This window comes from Felis catus, chromosome D4 (genome assembly GCF_018350175.1).
Source record: "Felis catus isolate Fca126 chromosome D4, F.catus_Fca126_mat1.0, whole genome shotgun sequence".
NCBI lineage: Eukaryota > Metazoa > Chordata > Mammalia > Carnivora > Felidae > Felis > Felis catus.
The window spans coordinates 87,226,954-87,244,283 of NC_058380.1; the positions used below are offsets into that span (position 1 = coordinate 87,226,954).

General features: G+C 57.0%; 1 protein-coding gene across 4 annotated transcripts in view; it reads left to right on the top strand.

Annotated features, from left to right (window-relative positions):
* Nucleotides 1-16,503, top strand: part of LRRC8A (leucine rich repeat containing 8 VRAC subunit A) — a 29,897-nt gene extending 13,394 nt beyond the window's left edge. For 3 of the 4 annotated variants that reach the window (XM_019816655.3, XM_003995953.5, XM_006939539.5), the window contains 2 exons: nt 7,147-9,311; nt 14,601-16,503. In XM_019816655.3, the coding sequence (XP_019672214.1) occupies nt 7,155-9,311; nt 14,601-14,876 (2,433 nt within the window). In that variant the 5' untranslated portion in view covers nt 7,147-7,154 and the 3' untranslated portion in view covers nt 14,877-16,503. Of the gene's footprint in view, nt 1-6,031; nt 6,132-7,146; nt 9,312-14,600 lie in introns of those variants that run through there. The other variant, XM_019816654.3, reaches the window with a different exon arrangement.
* Nucleotides 16,504-17,330: the final 827 nt, after the last annotated feature.

A 17,330-nucleotide genomic window follows, 5' to 3' on the forward strand; every position in this document is an offset into this window, starting at 1 on the left:
GGCTGAATTCCTATATCTTTGTGGTCAGTCTCCTCTCACCTTGTTCTTCCAAATTGTCTTAGCTATGCTTGATCCCTTGGAATTGTGTTTGATTTGATTTTATTATTTTATTTTATTTTATTTTATTTTATTTTACTATTTTTTTACCCAAATTTTATTTTTATGGCTATTTTTTAAAATTGAAGTGTTGATCTTTTATTTATTTATTTTTTTAAATATATGAAATTTATTGTCAAATTGGTTTCCATACAACACCCAGTGCTCATCCCAAAAGATGCCCTTGGAATTGTGATTTAAAAAAAAATCTTTTCAGGGCTCCTGGCTGGCTCCGTCAGAAGAGCATGTGACTCTTGATCTCGGGGTCATGAGTTTGAACCCCACGTTGAGTATAGAGATTACTGAAAAAAATAAACTTAAAAAAAAAAACACACAAAAAACCAAACTTCATTACCTGACTAGCGTAATAGAAGATAGAGGTAAGTTTGGAGTGAAAAAAGATTATAAACAGCAGTCTGATGTCACTGCCAATATGGTTCAAATGTGTGTGTTAAGTTTTATTTGTATACATAAAACTCGTAACGGAAGAATTACTCCACCACAGTTTTATTACCTACTCTTTGCAGGTAGCATACTTCTGACGTTTTTCCTCTTATCAAGTCATTGGGTGTCTTGCTCTAACAAGTTTTCATTCTTTCATAGTGTTTTATCATCTGATCATTTAATGAGTCTTTAACCAGTCACCCAGTAATGGGCATCTGGGTTGTTTCCAATTTTCCCAGGGCATAAATAATACTCTGATGAACATTCCTGTAACTGACTTTTGTCCTGCTCTTTCGCAGACAACTGCCATCCTGCCTCCTACGGCCTCCTTCCTGAGCTCCACCCAGATCGGCAGGTCTTGTCTCCACTGCTGTATTCTGGGCTCTGCACAAGGGCCCCGGATGAGTCTGGGGTGGCCTCTGTCCTGCAGGACTCCTAGCCTCCCTGGCCCCCGGCCCCTGGGTGGCCTCTTGCCCACTGCCTCCGAAGCTTTACTTGGGTGCAGCCATTGGCCTCCCACTTCACTGGTGGATGTTAACCCCTGACTTCTAGGAGGGCACAGTCTGTAGCTCAGAGTGAGGCGTCCATTCTGGAAAAGAAGTAGTCAGCCCAGAGCTCAGAGGACAGCAAGGCACATTGCCTTTTTGTCTTTTCTCAGTTCCCTGAGTTCAACCCGTTCATCTTTGTCCTCTATTCAGGATCCTTTCCAAATTCTCCATCTCCTGGGGCAAAGACCTGACCTGATCTGACCCAATTCCCCACTGCCCTCCCCAAACTGCCCTCCCAGAACTTCAAAAGAACACCTGATCCCCACATGAGAACTGATTTTCTTTTTCTTCTTCTTTTTTTTAAGGCTCTGTTTCTTTTGAACTCCACTATTTTATCAATCACAAAGATAATGCATGCTGGTAAAAAATTAGTTTCTTTTCATTCTGTTTCTTACTCCCTCTCGGAGAGGGAGCCCCTCCCCACGGTGCAGGGACTGTGGGTCAAGGGTTTATCAGAATGAGATTATATTTATTTATTTGTCTGGATCTTGCTTTTTTTCCAAAATGGTATTACATACACAGCTACTTCGTTCCATTGAAAAGGTCGCATCCTCGTTCCCGCCCACGCGGTCCAGGCCCCGCCCACAGTGGTCCAGACCCGCCCACTGTGGGCCAGGCCCCACCCACCGGTGTCTCTTTGCCTGGTGTCTGCCAGCCCTCTGGGTGGTTTTCCTCCTTCCATTTCCTTCCTTTGTGCTCCTGTTCTGTGCACTTTTCAGCCACCCCTGACTGTCTGTTGAAGTCGGGGTTGCTCTGGGGGGCCAGGCCCATGTCTGGTTTAGCCGTATCCCACAGATGGGGGCGCAATGAGGCTCAGAGACATGAAGGCGCCCGTCCAGGGTCACTCCACCACTCAGGACAGAGCCCAGACTAGCCCGGCCATCCCTCCAGCTCTAAGCTCACATCATGTAGCTTGGGGCTTGCTCTCCACCTGACCGATGGGCCATACACGGGCAGTTTGGGAAAACTCATTTCAGTGACTTCTGATAGTCCTGAGAGCTTGGCAGGGCATCTGTGTCCCCCGCCCCACCCCCCATTTTATGGCTGGGGAAACCAACGTGCCACGAGGGAAAGGAGTCCTGGCTCCTGGACGCACTGCTCCCTCCCTGCTGGCCGCAGGCAGGGGTGGCCAGGACAAGGGGGTGTTCGGTGGCATCGGCAGCTCTAGAGCCAAGCCTTGCTGGCTGACCTCAGGGTGGGCCACAGACAGTGTGAAAGGAGGTGCCCAAGGCAGGCACAGGCCTGGGATCACATGCCCCTCGGTCCCTTGACCACCTTTTACAAGATGTGGGCATATCCACGACAGAGTCTCTGCCCCCTTTGGGACAGGGAAACAGGCCATGGGGGAGACGAGCTATTCCAGACCCCTGCCCGGAGGCGATGCAAGCTGGGGAGGGGCTCAGTGCAGGGAGGGGATGAACACACTGCCTCCAGGAAACGTCCTGGGCGGAGTGCTTTCTGTAACCGGAAACGAGATCCCCACTTCCTTGAACCTGCTCCCTTTCCCTGTGGCGCCCTCCTGAGCACAGGGGTCTGCTTCCAGGTGGGATCTGCTCCACCCGGGTGGCCCCCTGGAGCTGCTGCGGGTCCGGGCTCCACTGTGGATCTGGCTCTGAAGGTGGCCTCTGTCACTTACAGCCAGTGTGAAGTTGGGCCAGTGGCTTCTCTCTCTGAGCCTCAGTTTCCCTATCTGCAAAATGGTTGTGGGGAATATCATTCAGCCTTAAAAGGGAAAGGAATTCTGACCCGTGCTAAGACACGGATGAACTTTGAGGGCCCTGTATCAAATGGAATACGGCAGACACAGAGACGAATCTTGTTGCACGTCTTCGTTCATGGAGCACCTGGGATAGTCAACTTTATAGAGACGGAAAGTAGAATGGCGATTGCCAGGGGCTGGGGGAGGGGGCAGTGGGGAGTAAGTTCTATGTTATGTGTGTATTACCACAGTGAAATTTGGAGAAAAAGAAATGGGTGTGGTGGTGGGGGGGGGGGGTGCCTGACCGGCTCAGTCGATAGAGCATGACTCTTGATCTCAGGGTCATGAGTTTAAGTCCCACGTTGGGTGTAGAGCTCACTTAAAAAAAAGAAAAAAAAAAAAATGGGTGCTGGAACAATGTGCTCATCCTGGACTTGGCCCTGAGTCTTTAGTCTGGGAACAGGAGCTGCCCCTGTGGATGTTCAGTGCTCTTGAGTCACTGGCTCGTGGGGCGGGTCCCTGCACTGGAGATCCCTACCTGGGGCGGGGTGGGGTGTGAGGGGCTCTGTCTCCTTCCCAGGGGCCCTCGGGGTTGGGCGGAGCCTCCGCTTCCTCCCTGTCAGGATGTGCAGCCCTGCCCACATTCACCTGAAACTCGCTGCTGCCCTCCCTCCCCGCCATGCCTGGGCCCTGCCCTTCCCTGCGTCCCACTCCTGCCCCGTCCTCTCGGGCCCTCTCTTGAGACCCACTGATTTTATTGAGCACCTACTATGCGCCAAAGACTCCTGCCCTGAAGGAGCAAGACGAGGAGGTGCCTGAACCGCCTGCCTGCCCGCCCCACTCTGCGCTAAGCACTGCAAAAGCGTGAAATTCTGTGGACGCTTCGCTTTCCAGCAGCCCTGTGAGGTGTCTGTGCAGAACCTGAGGCCCAAAGCCAGTGAGGACCTTGCCCGGCAGATCTCAGCTCAGCCTTCTTGGCCACTGGCTTGCCCCCCCCCCCCTCAGCCTCAGCAAGAGCTGCTTGGGAGGGGGCTGCCCCTACCACCTAGCTGTTTGTTGTCGGGGGCCCCTGCGGCGGGCGCCCCTCCTTCGCATCCCTGGGGACTAAAGCCTGGGGTTTGGTGCCTGCACCTTCTTTCCAGATTTCTTCCAAAACCCCAGCAGAGAGGGGCAGTGCCTTGTCCAGAGTTCCACAGTGAGCTGGTGGCAGAGGTGAGGCAGAAATAGGGTGCAGCTAGAGGGTCACCCCCGTGGGGCCGGGCCTGCACCGAACTCCCAGCCAGGGCCCCTGGCTCTGCACCCTGAGACTCCACGAGGCTCTTCTCAGCAGGGAGGCGGCATCTGTCTCTCCCACCACTGCCCATGAGCTCCCACTGGACACAGAGGCCCCTGAGGCGTGGACACACCTTGGGCACTTTTATCTCCCCAGAAGGCTGAGCCAAGGGCTGGATGGCAGCGAGTTCAGGATGTGCTTGAGACCAGGTGTTTGGGGTCGGGGGCAAGCTAAGAGCCAGACATACCGGTCTGGAATGGCCTGGGCTGTTTCCTCCCTCTGTCGGCCTCCAGTTCCCTCACCTGTAAACGGAGCTGTGCACAGTTCCCACCTCAGAAGTCAGGAAGCCACATGTGCAAAGCCCTAGGACGGCAGGGCCCAGAGGCCACTCCTCACCGTGAGACCGGGTGTCCCCACTAGGCTGGCACACCCACCTCCCTCCAAAACTGTGAGTTTGCAACCACATCCTGCCTGGTCATAAACTGCACTGCCCCCAGCGTCTGGCGTCCTGCCGTGGCCGTGGCCGGCCGTCTCTCTGGAATCTCCGGGGCAGGCTGGTGCACGCCCTCGGGCGCTCGGTCTCGGCCCCTCCTCCCTTCCCGTCCCCAGCCTTTGGGTGCCTGCCTGGATGTGGGCTTGGGGAACTGGCGAGGGAGGGACGAGTATCCGGGTCTCTTTCAGCTGGAGGCTGGCTGCGTGATTCAGCGAGCCCTCCCCGGGGTGCCCCCTCCCCAGGAGTGTGGGCGGTGTAAGGAGCCAGCCAGTCATTAGAGGCCCAGGCCTTCTCGCCAGGAGGGCTGACCCCTGGGCTGGAGCTGGTGGCCCAGGGAGGGTGGTGGTGTCTACTGGCCCCGTGGTGACCTGAGTTCTGGGAACCCCAGGGGGGCAGGGAAGCTGGACTCCCGGGTGTGGCCTCTTGGCATGGTCACGCTGACAGCAAGCCCGTGCGGCGGTGACGACCCAAGTGGGGAGGCCGAGGGACAGGCCTGGGTTCAGTCCCAGTTCTGCCCTGAGTCGTAGAGTGTCCGTGGCAGGTGACTTCACTTCCCTGAGCTCAGTTCCCCCGTCTGTGGAACGAGGCCAAAGACAGGCCTGCGCGTGGGCATCGAAGGGATTCCATGATATGGGCTAGCCCAGTGCCTGGCACACGTCCATCTGAGTGCCCCGATTCCCTCTCAGAGTCCTGGGTTGCTTTCTTCCCGCCCATCCTGGTGTGCCCTGGAAAGACAGGATGGAACACATTTGGCGTTTGCAGGGAGGCCCGTTTTATGAATGTTTCATTACCGTGGTCATTATTAACATTACCAACAGTCAGAATGAGGGGGGCAGTCCTGTAGTCTGGGCACCCTGGTTCCTCTCCCAAGAGAAACAGACCAGTCTGTCAAAATACAAGTACTTAAACCTTGGTTTAAAGTCTAGATTCTAGGGGCACCTGGGTGGCTCAGTCAGTTGAATGCCAGACTTCGGCTCAGGTCATGATCTCATGGTGCATGAGATCGAGCCCCGCGTTGGGCTCCTTGCTGACAGTGTGGAGTCTGCTTGGGGTTCTCTCTTCCTCTCCCTTTCTTTCTGCCTCTCTCTCTCTTTCAAAATAAGTAAACTTAAAAAAAAAAATCTAGAGTCTACATTGGAAAATGGGGAGTAAAATAAAATTCACAATTTTATTTAAAAAAATATGCACAGAAAGGACTGGAAGGTTATTACGCATTGAAAAGTTAACAGTGGGTAACCCTGGCAGTGTTCTTACAAGGGATCTCTTTTTTTGTGTTTGTGCTTTTTTATATTTCCCCAAGCGTGCTCTGGTGAACATAGAGTACTTTTTAAAATTTCGTTACAGTCTTGCAGACCAGTAGTCGTAAGGGCCGTGTATCTTGGCAGGGTGATTGCAGACAGCCCAAGCACAGGATTCCTTTTGCACCTTCATTTTGTTGCACTCCTCCTGTACGTCACTGGCTGGATTTCCTGAATGTGGCTTCTTACGCAGTGTTCCCCAAACTTGGCCGATCGTTAGCGTCACCAAAGTCAAGTGTAAGCTCTACCTGAGACCTGCCGAATTGAACTCTCCAGGGAGGTAATGTGCTGCTATTTTTAATTTCCTTATACACACACATGTAGATGCACACGGCCAGAGATAATAATAATAATAAATAATAATAATAATAATAATAATTGTGATATCATCCAGCATGCAGCATGGGGCGGAGATCGGTCTTGTTTTCTTGTCTTCTCTCTGCTTGGCCGCACCCCCTACTCTGTGTGGGTGTGTGTGTGTGTGTGTGTGTGTGTGTAAGTGTGTGTAAGAAAGACTCCCTTCAGGATCCAGTAGGGGCATAATTACATGCATCCTCATAGAACTTTTTTGAATTTCCCTATTTGTCTTACAAAAGTGAGTTCATGGGCACCTGGGTGGCTCAGTCGGTGAAGCGTCCGACCCTTGGTTTCAGCTCAGGTCATGGTCTCACTGTGTGTTCGAGCCCTTCACTGGGCTCTGTGCTGACAATGCAGAGCCTGCTTGGGATTCTCTCTCTCTTTCTCTCCGGCCCTCCCCTGCTCACGCTGTCTCTGTCTCTCTCAAAAATAAATAAATAAACTGAAAAGAAAAAAGTGAGTTCACATCAAGCCCCCTCTTCTCCATTGGGGTTTCTCACACTTGGAGGAAACCTCTTCGGGTCACTGGGGCAGCATCACGGCCCTGGTTCCAAGTGAACTGGGAGCTTTCAACAAGCCCCTCTGGTCAGTCTGATCGTTAATAGGATGCAGCCTGGGGACAGGAATTCCCAAATGGTCCTGCTGGAATGCAGGGCGAGGCCACCTTAGCCATCTGTCGGCGTGGGTCCCGACCTCAGTTCTTGGTCTTCACGTCTGCTAAGTCCGGAGGCCACCTGCCTTCCCCTGTGCTGGTGTCCCAGCCGCCTGGTGGCCACGTAGTTCTGGACAGAGGCTGATCGGTGGGCCACCCTGTGCATGGCAAGGCTGTGACTCCCAGCCCGACTCAAGGTGGAATGTTGGACGATGGGTGCGCCGTCTCCTGGGTCCCAGACAGCCGGGCCGCCCTGTGGTAACCCCCTCCTGTGGGTCCCTTTCAGGTTGAACCATGATTCCAGTGACAGAGCTCCGCTACTTTGCGGACACGCAGCCAGCCTACCGGATCCTGAAGCCATGGTGGGACGTGTTCACCGACTACATCTCCATTGTCATGCTGATGATCGCGGTCTTTGGGGGCACACTGCAGGTCACCCAGGACAAGATGATCTGCCTGCCTTGTAAGTGGGTCACCAAGGACTCCTGCAACGACTCATTCCGGGGCTGGGCAGCCCCTGGCCCAGAGCCCACCTACCCCAACTCCACGGTCCTGCCGACCCCCGGCGCAGGCCCCACGGGCATCAAGTACGACCTGGACCGGCACCAGTACAACTACGTGGACGCCGTGTGCTACGAGAACCGCCTGCACTGGTTCGCCAAGTACTTCCCCTACCTGGTGCTCCTGCACACGCTCATCTTCCTGGCCTGCAGCAACTTCTGGTTCAAGTTTCCGCGCACGAGCTCGAAGCTGGAGCACTTCGTGTCTATCCTGCTCAAGTGCTTCGACTCGCCTTGGACCACACGCGCCCTGTCCGAGACGGTGGTGGAAGAGAGCGACCCCAAGCCGGCCTTCAGCAAGATGAACGGCTCCATGGACAAGAAGTCGTCGACGGTCAGCGAAGACGTGGAGGCCACCGTGCCCATGCTGCAGCGGACCAAGTCCCGGATCGAGCAGGGCATCGTGGACCGCTCGGAGACGGGCGTGCTGGACAAGAAGGAGGGCGAGCAGGCCAAGGCGCTGTTCGAGAAGGTGAAGAAGTTCCGCACCCACGTGGAGGAGGGGGACATCGTGTACCGCCTCTACATGCGGCAGACCATCATCAAGGTGGTCAAGTTCATCCTCATCATCTGCTACACCGTCTACTACGTGCACAACATCAAGTTCGACGTGGACTGCACCGTGGACATCGAGAGCCTGACGGGCTACCGCACCTACCGCTGTGCCCACCCGCTGGCCACGCTCTTCAAGATCCTGGCGTCCTTCTACATCAGCCTGGTCATCTTCTACGGCCTCATCTGCATGTACACGCTGTGGTGGATGCTGCGGCGCTCCCTCAAGAAGTACTCGTTCGAGTCCATCCGCGAGGAGAGCAGCTACAGCGACATCCCCGACGTCAAGAACGACTTCGCCTTCATGCTCCACCTCATCGACCAGTACGACCCGCTCTACTCGAAGCGCTTCGCCGTCTTCCTGTCGGAGGTGAGCGAGAACAAGCTGCGGCAGCTGAACCTCAACAACGAGTGGACGCTGGACAAGCTGCGGCAGCGGCTCACCAAGAACGCGCAGGACAAGCTGGAGCTGCACCTGTTCATGCTCAGCGGCATCCCCGACACCGTGTTCGACCTGGTGGAGCTGGAGGTGCTGAAGCTGGAGCTGATCCCGGACGTGACCATCCCGCCCAGCATCGCCCAGCTCACGGGCCTCAAGGAGCTGTGGCTGTACCACACGGCGGCCAAGATCGAGGCGCCCGCCCTGGCCTTCCTGCGCGAGAACCTGCGGGCCCTGCACATCAAGTTCACGGACATCAAGGAGATCCCGCTGTGGATCTACAGCCTGAAGACCCTGGAGGAGCTGCACCTGACGGGCAACCTGAGCGCGGAGAACAACCGCTACATCGTCATCGACGGGCTGCGCGAGCTCAAGCGCCTCAAGGTGCTGCGGCTCAAGAGCAACCTGAGCAAGCTGCCGCAGGTGGTCACCGACGTGGGCGTGCACCTGCAGAAGCTGTCCATCAACAACGAGGGCACCAAGCTCATCGTCCTCAACAGCCTCAAGAAGATGGTGAACCTGACCGAGCTGGAGCTGATCCGCTGCGACCTGGAGCGGATCCCACACTCCATCTTCAGCCTCCACAACCTGCAGGAGATCGACCTCAAGGACAACAACCTCAAGACCATCGAGGAGATCATCAGCTTCCAGCACCTGCACCGCCTCACCTGCCTTAAGCTGTGGTACAACCACATCGCCTACATCCCCATCCAGATCGGCAACCTCACCAACCTCGAGCGCCTCTATCTGAACCGCAACAAGATCGAGAAGATCCCCACCCAGCTCTTCTACTGCCGCAAGCTGCGCTACCTGGACCTCAGCCACAACAACCTGACCTTCCTCCCCGCCGATATCGGCCTCCTGCAGAACCTCCAGAACTTGGCGGTCACGGCCAACCGGGTGAGTGGCTTGGCCGTGGCTCCGCGGGGGGGGCCCGGCGGAGGCCTTTGGCGGAGGAGGGGGAGGTGTTCAGGAGGCTCGGTGTCTCGGGGTGGTCGGGATGGCCTGAGGCTCCTGGGCTGGCGGTCCTCCCCCGCCCCCGTGGTTCCCAGAAGCACCCGGGAGGAGCTTGTTGGGAATACAGATTCCCGGGCCCCGGGCCAGTCCTGCCGACCTGGGCTTGGGAGCCTGTCTTTGCCATAGGATGCTGCAGAGTCCCTTCTGTCGGGAGGGCTGGTGTGGTAAGGTGGGGGGGGGGGGGTCTGTCCCTGAAGGGACCCGGGGCACGTTCCTTATAGGCAGGGGTGTGCTGGGGCAGGAGGTCCGAGGGCTGGGTTGTGGGAGGCAGGACCGAGCCTGGAGCTGGCTCTAGATCGCGTTTGGAGTCGAGGGGCCAGTCTGGATCCACTGGAGACAGAAACCGTGGGTGGCTGGTGCTCAGCGAGGCGAAACCGGGTGGTTTCTGCAACTCTTTGCGCTGCTCACACCCTTCCCCCTCTGTGTTTCGGGGTGGTAGAGGGCACAGTCGGGCTTGTCGCCACCTGCCTTTTTGGAGAGGAAGTTGTACAAACCATTTCAGGCCAGCAGTGTGGGAGGCGATGCCCTGGAGGGCTGCAAATCGTTGGTAGCCCTGTGTGCTAGCCCCTCGCCTGCCCAGGGAAGCCCCCCACCCAAGGGCCCCTTCTCAGAGGCAGGCGGGCGGAGTTGAGGGCAGGGTGCTCCTGTGGCCCTGTGGTCAGGTCTCCGTAGTGCAAGCAAAGCCACAGCCACTGGAAGGACCTCCCCCTGCCCGCCCCTCCTGCGCACCTGCAGGAGGGGTGACACATTCCTGGTCTCTGCTTTCAGGGTGGAGACTGGCAGTGAGGCAGGTGGCGGTGGGAGCCCCAGGCCAGGAGTGCAGACTCTGGAGACCTGGTTCGGACACCATCCCTGCGCCGCCCTGCGGCCAGGGGCACAAAGCCGCCCACCCTTTGCAGGGCACGAAGCTCCCGGCAGGAGCTCTCTCATTTCAGGCAGTCCCTGAAATGCCCCTGCCCCAGGAAAGGACACACCTTCTCCAGTGTCACTCAGATTGAAGGGTCTGGGTCCCCCTCTCCTCCGCCCTAAGCCTCTCTCAGTACAAACCAACCTGACGCTTCCATAGATCAGGGGTGGTGACAAATCCTGTCTTCCTCCCCCAAATCATGACTGAGCGTACAAGGGCGAAGGTCATGTCCCAGGTTGCCTCACTGGAGAATCTGCCCCCATGGCCTGGGACAGGCCACTGATCAGGAAAATTGGACCTCTGGGGAGAAGCCACATTTGGGCAGCACCAGACAGACCCCAACATTTCCTTTAATACGTGGAGGGGGACCAAGCGGCTCCCCCAGAGCACCGTGTGGGGGCCAGATTGCCCCTGGAATTGGGTCCACTAAGGCATCTCACAACCCTTTGTCTGGGGGGTGGCGTGGGGCAGCTTGCTGGGCCCTCCTTCCTGATGGAGGGTGCAGCAGACGTCCAGCCCGGCTCGAAGTTCCATCCGCTAACCCCCGCTGCTCACCCCTAGCAGGCCTATTAGGTCGTGCCTGTTGGCTGAGGTCACCCCTCAGGAAAGGAGCTGGCGACAGGCAGACAGGCACGCTGTTGCTGTCCCGAGGAAGGAGACCCTCTGCAGCCCTATTTAGCACACTGTTTAATCACATCCTGTCTCCGCCCCTGGGATGCCAGAGGCCTCTGTAAAAAAATTCACTTGGGCAGGATCCTTGTCAGGCCCATCCTTTCAAGCTGGAGCCCCTCTCCTCCTCCTTTGTGAGCACCCCCCGCCCCTGGGGCTGCAGGTGGACAGGGAGGGGTGGGTGTGACCTGGCTCAGGCCCTTAGCTGCTCTTTTCCCAGGTTTAAACTCGTGTGAATAGACACGGAAAACTGGTGTTCATCTGTCCACATTTATTCATTCTTTCATTGATTTGGTAAATGCTTTTCAAGCACTCCTAGCATGGGACAAGGTGCTGGGGACACAGGGACGAACAAGGCCCACTGGCTGCCCATCTGGAGCCTCCTGGGCACACACGGGAGCGGCCTCAACCCAGATTTAGGTCAGGAGGGCCTCCTGGAGGAAGGGACATCTCACCTGGCCCTGAGGACGAGGAGGAGTCCGCCAGATGAAGAGGAAAGGGGAGAGTCCAGTAGGTTCTGTCCATGGGGGAGGAGCAGCCTGAGGCCAGGATTGGTAGGAGAGTCCTGTTCTTCTTCCTTGTCTCCATCAGATCGTCCCTGTGCCCCTTGTCTGGTGACGTGGGTCTTGGCACACAGGAAACGTTTACCAGATACTGGTTGATTGAGTGGATGAAAGAACGACCTAACTTTCAACTGGGAGAGACTGATCTTGCTGCAGTGTGAGGCTGTGGGTTTGAGGGACAAGATGAGCGAGGTCAAGAGCTGGCAGAAAACCCAGGTGCAGCCACCGGCGGGGGGCGGGGGGGTGACAGAGGCTGCTGCGGGTGGAGAGACATTGGCGGCAGAATCCGCAGGATGGGGCTGGATCGGATGCGGGACAAGGGGAGAGCTCCGAGTGACTCTGGGTTTCTCACTTGGCTGCCTGGGAAGATGGGCCATTGAAACGGGATGTAGAGGGAGTCACTGGGTTTCAGAGGGGAGAGCGTATGTCCCATGTTGAGGGTCTGGCGCCCCTGGGACATCCAAGGGATGTTCATGTTGAGTCAGCCTGAAGCCCAGGGAATCCGCCCTGTGCCCACCCAGGCTCCTGCGTGAAGACGGGTCCTTGTCGAGATCACTGGGGAGAAGATGGAGGGAGAGAGGAGTCTGGCCCAAGCCTTTGGGGTGGAAGCGAAAGAGACCAGGCAGGAGAGTGTGGGCTTACGGCACGCGGGACAGTGGGGTGAAAGAATGGGTTCAGGTCCAACGGATTAGGAGGGCCTGTTGGTGACTCTGGCCGGATAGTTTCAGGGGTGGACAGGGGCAGAAGCTGGATCACAGTGAAGCAAGAGACAGTGTTTGTCCAGATGGTTTGCTGGGAGGGGTGGAGGGCCATGGAGCAACCCCAGAGGCTTCTGGGAGGGGCTTTTTTTCAAAGACTGGCGGGACTTGAGGGCACCTCAGTGTTGATAGCGGAGCCACTGAGGTCCCTGGGCCATAGGAGAGGGCAGGATCGGGGTGATGGGAAAGGACCTCGACCCTTCAGCAGCTGAGTGGCACCTCCGGAAGAAGGACAGGCCCAAAGGACAGGGGTGGCTGTGGCGGGGTGCCGAGCCACTGGAGGGACCTTCCCTTTTTTCTGTGGGACGTGGAGAGAGCTCACTGGATGGGGCAGGGGTGCTCCAGGGACGCGGTGTTTTAGGGAGGCAGTTCTGCACGTGAACCCCAGCTGTGCCACTCACTGGGCCAGGCCTCTCACGCTTCCCTGACCATTGAGTCGTCAGAAGAGGCCACCGTGGTGGAGAGCGGGCTCTCTGGGGGGGCTCAGGCCCCCCCCCCAGTCCTGCCAGAGCCCACTTCCCATCATCCCTCTGACCGTCATGTCCCTCAGCGTCAGTCCTGCTCACCTGGAAGCCACCTTGGCCCCATCCCTGACCGCTGGGCACAACGGGGGCTGGTTTGGGAGGCCTGGGGCAGGAGTCTCTTTTAAAACATCCTCAGACACAGAACATTGAAGGCGACACGCGTTTCCAGTCCTACCCTTTCATTATACAGAGAGGGAAACTGACACACAGGGAGGGAAAGGGACTTGCCCAGGGCTACACGGGCAGGGAGCGCCATATTTGGCACAATGGGAGCACAGCACAGGCTCCAATCAGAGGAAGCCAGGCTTACTCACATCCTCTCCTGACCTTTCTGGCTGTGTGGTCTCGGACACGTTGCATTTCGCCTCTCCAGGCCTCGGCAGGACAATGGGGATGGGGACAGAGCAGCCTCAGAGAGGTTACTGAACAGTCTTTCCGTCGTCCTCACACGGGATCGAGTGGGGTGCCTCCTGCCCCTCGTACCTGAAGGAGGTTGTTTTGGCAAAAAGAGGTTCAGTAAGAACCATTTTATAGCTGATTCCTCACAGAAGGGCAGGGAGGAAGGTGGCATTTGTGCGGCCTTTCCTATGCACCTAGAGACACAGCAGGTCCCCATGTGGGCTCCACTGTTTGTTCCTTGCTCCACCGATGGTGTGGACAGATAGCAGAGGGTCATGGGTTTGAGCCCCACATCAGGCTCTCCGCTGTCAATGTGGAGCCTGATTTGGATCCTCTGTCCTCCGCCCTCTGCCGCTCCCCTGCTTGGGCCCTCGCTCTCTCTCTCTCTCTCTCTCAAAAACAAATAAACATTAAAAAAATAAAAAAAAGTATCAGTGCTCTGATCGAGCCTGGTGTATAGGAAGTTGCATGTGGGCATTGCCCATTATTCAGATTTTGCAAAATAGGAGGGGAATGGCCAATACGGGGCTCCCGGCACTCATGGTCAGGGTGTGACTTGAGGAGGGGACTGAGGCCCAGGACAGGGAAGTGACACAGCTGGGGTCCCCACCCGTACTGGCACACTGTCTCCAGTTCTCAGCAACAGTTCGGGGCATACAATTTTCTCGGCATGCTTCTCCCTTTCCTAAATGGTTCTTTTTTTTTTTTTTTTAAACGTTTCTTTGTTTTTGAGAGGGAGATAGACAGCTGAGCGGGGGAGGGGCAGAGAGACACAGAGAGGGAGACACAGAATCCGAGGCAGGCTCCAGGCTCCGAGCTGTCAGCACAGAGCCCGACGCGGGGCTCGAACCCACAAACGGTGAGATCATGACCTGAGCTGAAGTCGGACGCTTAACCGACTGAGTCACCCAGGCACCCCTCATAAATTGTTCTTAAATCAGGCAAGACCCACAGGTGAGGCCTGGACAGTGGAGGGGGTGTGGAGCGGTTAGTAGAGTAGCTGGCCTGGCCGCTGTGATGTGCGGGGGGACCAGGTGCTGGGAGACAGCAGGGACCCAGGTGGCCCCCATCCTGCCCTCCCAGAGCCCACGGTCCAGGAGTGACCGGTGGCCGAGCAGCTTCCCCACGGAGGGATCGGTGCTCCTGGGGGCCGTGGGGGCCATAGGTTCCCCGGGAGGCCAGGGAAGGCTTCCCGGAAGAGGTGAGTGCGGAATGAGTCTTCAAGTACAGGTGGGAGTCAGCTGGGCTTCGGGCCGGACGGTGCTGGTGCCGGGGGAGCGGGGAGAAGCCTCGGCCAAGGCCCCGGGTCTGTGCTGTGCCCCTCACTCGGGCCCTCTGCTCCTCCCCTGCAGATCGAGGCACTGCCCCCGGAACTCTTCCAGTGCCGGAAGCTGCGGGCGCTGCACCTGGGCAACAACGTTCTGCAGTCACTGCCCTCCAGGGTGGGCGAGCTGACCAACCTGACCCAGATCGAGCTGCGGGGCAACCGGCTGGAGTGTCTGCCCGTGGAGCTGGGCGAGTGCCCGCTGCTCAAGCGCAGCGGCCTGGTGGTGGAGGAGGACCTGTTCAACACGTTGCCGCCCGAGGTGAAGGAGCGGCTGTGGAGGGCTGACAAGGAGCAGGCCTGAGCGCTGGCGGACGGCTGAGCACGGGGCCACCGAGGCGCCCTGGGACCCAGGGACCCAGGCACCCAGGGACAACCAGCCAGGTCTCAGCCAGGCCAGGAGCCCGGGGCTGGACGTCGGCTGGGCTGCAGCGACAGGACAGTACCTGAGGGGCTGGCCCCTTTTCTCCTTCGAGACTCATGCCCCCCAGGGCGGGCGCCTTGTCGGGGAGATCAGAGACCTAAGTCGTAGAGCGCAGTATTTGGACAATCAGGGCCTCTTCCCTGGAGGCCATCTCTGCCGCCAGAGGCCCAGGGACACCTACTTAGCTCTTGGTATTTATTTTTCGCCACTTCCCACCCCTCCCTCCGGATAACTTCTACATTCCCAAGAAAGTCCAGCTCAGATGGGGGAGGTGTTGAAGGAAGGGTGGGCAGTGTCCCTTTTTCTTTTTTTTGGTGATGCCACCGGCGGTACCCACCCAGACTTGAGCAGAGTGGTCCAGGGAGAACCAGCCGTGGATAGTCGCCCCCCCCCCCACCCTTGGTGCGGGGGACGGGCTCTGGCGGTATGGCCCAGGGGACGGTAGGCCGCGGGTAGAAAGGCCAGGCCTGGGGCTTGCCTCATCAGTTTTAGATTTTTTTTTTTTTTAAGTAAAAAAAAAAAAAAAAAGAAAAAAAAAGAAATTTTTTTTTTTTAAAGCTTTGAAAATTGATGGTTTGGGTATTAAAAAGAAAAAAACTAAAAAAAAAAAAAAAAGACAGTGAAGGCCAGTGAGTTGGGGTCTCAGGGTAGGTAGGCAGCTTCAGAGCAGAGCAGCAAGACACAGAATTGTATTTCCTCCCCCCCGGGTGCAGGCTGCCGAATGTCTTCCGAGTCTGGCGCGACCTCGGTCCAGGAGTTCTGTTTGTTCCTCTCCTCTCCCAGGACGGGGAATTTTGTTTTGTTTTGTTTTGTTTTTTGGTGTCTTGTTTTCTTTCTCCTCCATGTGTCTTGGCAGGCACTCATTTCTGTGGCTGTTGGCCAGAGGGAATGTTCTAGAGCTGCCAAGAAAGGAGGAGACTCGGGTTGGCCAGTCCCCGGATGAACGGTGCTCCATCGTCCCGTCCCTCGTCTCAGTGTTAAAGAGCCAGGAGGAGCTACCTCGCCCGGACTCTGCTTTCCCACCTCACGTGTCACGACTTTGCCCAGTGCCACCACTAGCCTCAGCTGCTGACATCAGCCCTGTCACCACCTGGTCCTAAAGAAGAGACACTTGGAGGCGGGGTCGTGGGTGGGGAGGTCGCTGCTGGGAGGGTGGGCTCCCCAGGTCTTAGTTCCAGTTTCTGTCCCGGGCGCCTGGCACACCCAGCCCCCTCAGCACCTGGTTGCTGGAAGCCACCTCACTTTAGATCAGTCACCGGGGTCCCCGCGTTAGAAGGGTCCCCCCCCTTAGATCAATCACTTGGACACTAAGGCACGTTTTAGCGTCTCTTGTCTTTAATGATTACGTCCATTTGTCTGTCCATTTGTGTTTCCTGCGTCATATCGGCGGATGTAATCCTCAGAAATAATGCACACTAGCCTTTGACGACCATGAAGCAATCCGTTACATGAGGGTCTGAACTTGTAGACTCGGTTCAAATATCAAATAAATCTATAACAGAAAGTAGCCTTTGGAGGTCTCTGTGTGGTGGCGGGGGGGGGGTGGGGGGTGGGGGGGCTTCCCTCAGCTCTCTGAGTCCCGCTGGGCCCTGTGGACTAGTTTGTGGAACAGCCACCGATGGGCACCTAGAAGGTGGTTCACCGCCCCTCTCCCTGCCGGGGGAGACCGCAAGCCCCGTGGAGGCAGTGTCTGTTGTGTGTCTGGTGTGGCCCAGGCCGGGGATCCCACGGCCGCCCAGTCGCCTGTGGTTTGGACCTTCCTGAGCTTTGGCGGGGGAAGGCGTGGGGGCACTGGAATACTCTCCATCCTTGTCCCAGCTCTGTTATCCCTGCACAGAGCCAGACCGATCCCTTCCCTCCCAGGGCCTCCATACCCCCATCTATGCAATGGGCGTTTCCACTCTGTGCTCTCACAGGGACCCTTGTAATTCCTAACAGCCATTCCCCTGGGCTCCTCAGAGGTGGGGCGGCCAGTCACTGCAGAGAACCTGACCGGCTCCTGGCCCCTTGGGAGTCTGCTGAAGGGGCAGGGGTCAAGGGCGGAGCTGCCTTCAAATCGTAGCTCTGCCATTTATCCGACGTGGGGCCACAGAGTCCTCGTTTGTAAAATCTGACTAGCGTTGGCAACCTTGCAGGACTGTTCTGAGGCTTACTGGTGACAATTATGTGGCAGGTGGAGTTTTGAACAGAGGGCCTGGCTTTTAGTGCCCAATAACTGATACTGTCCACCTGGACCAGTGAGGCTTGCGCTGGGCCGACCTGGGGACCCAGGGCAGGGGGCTTTTGGTGAAGAAGAAAGGCCATTGGATCTTAGCGATGAGGACTTAGCTGCTG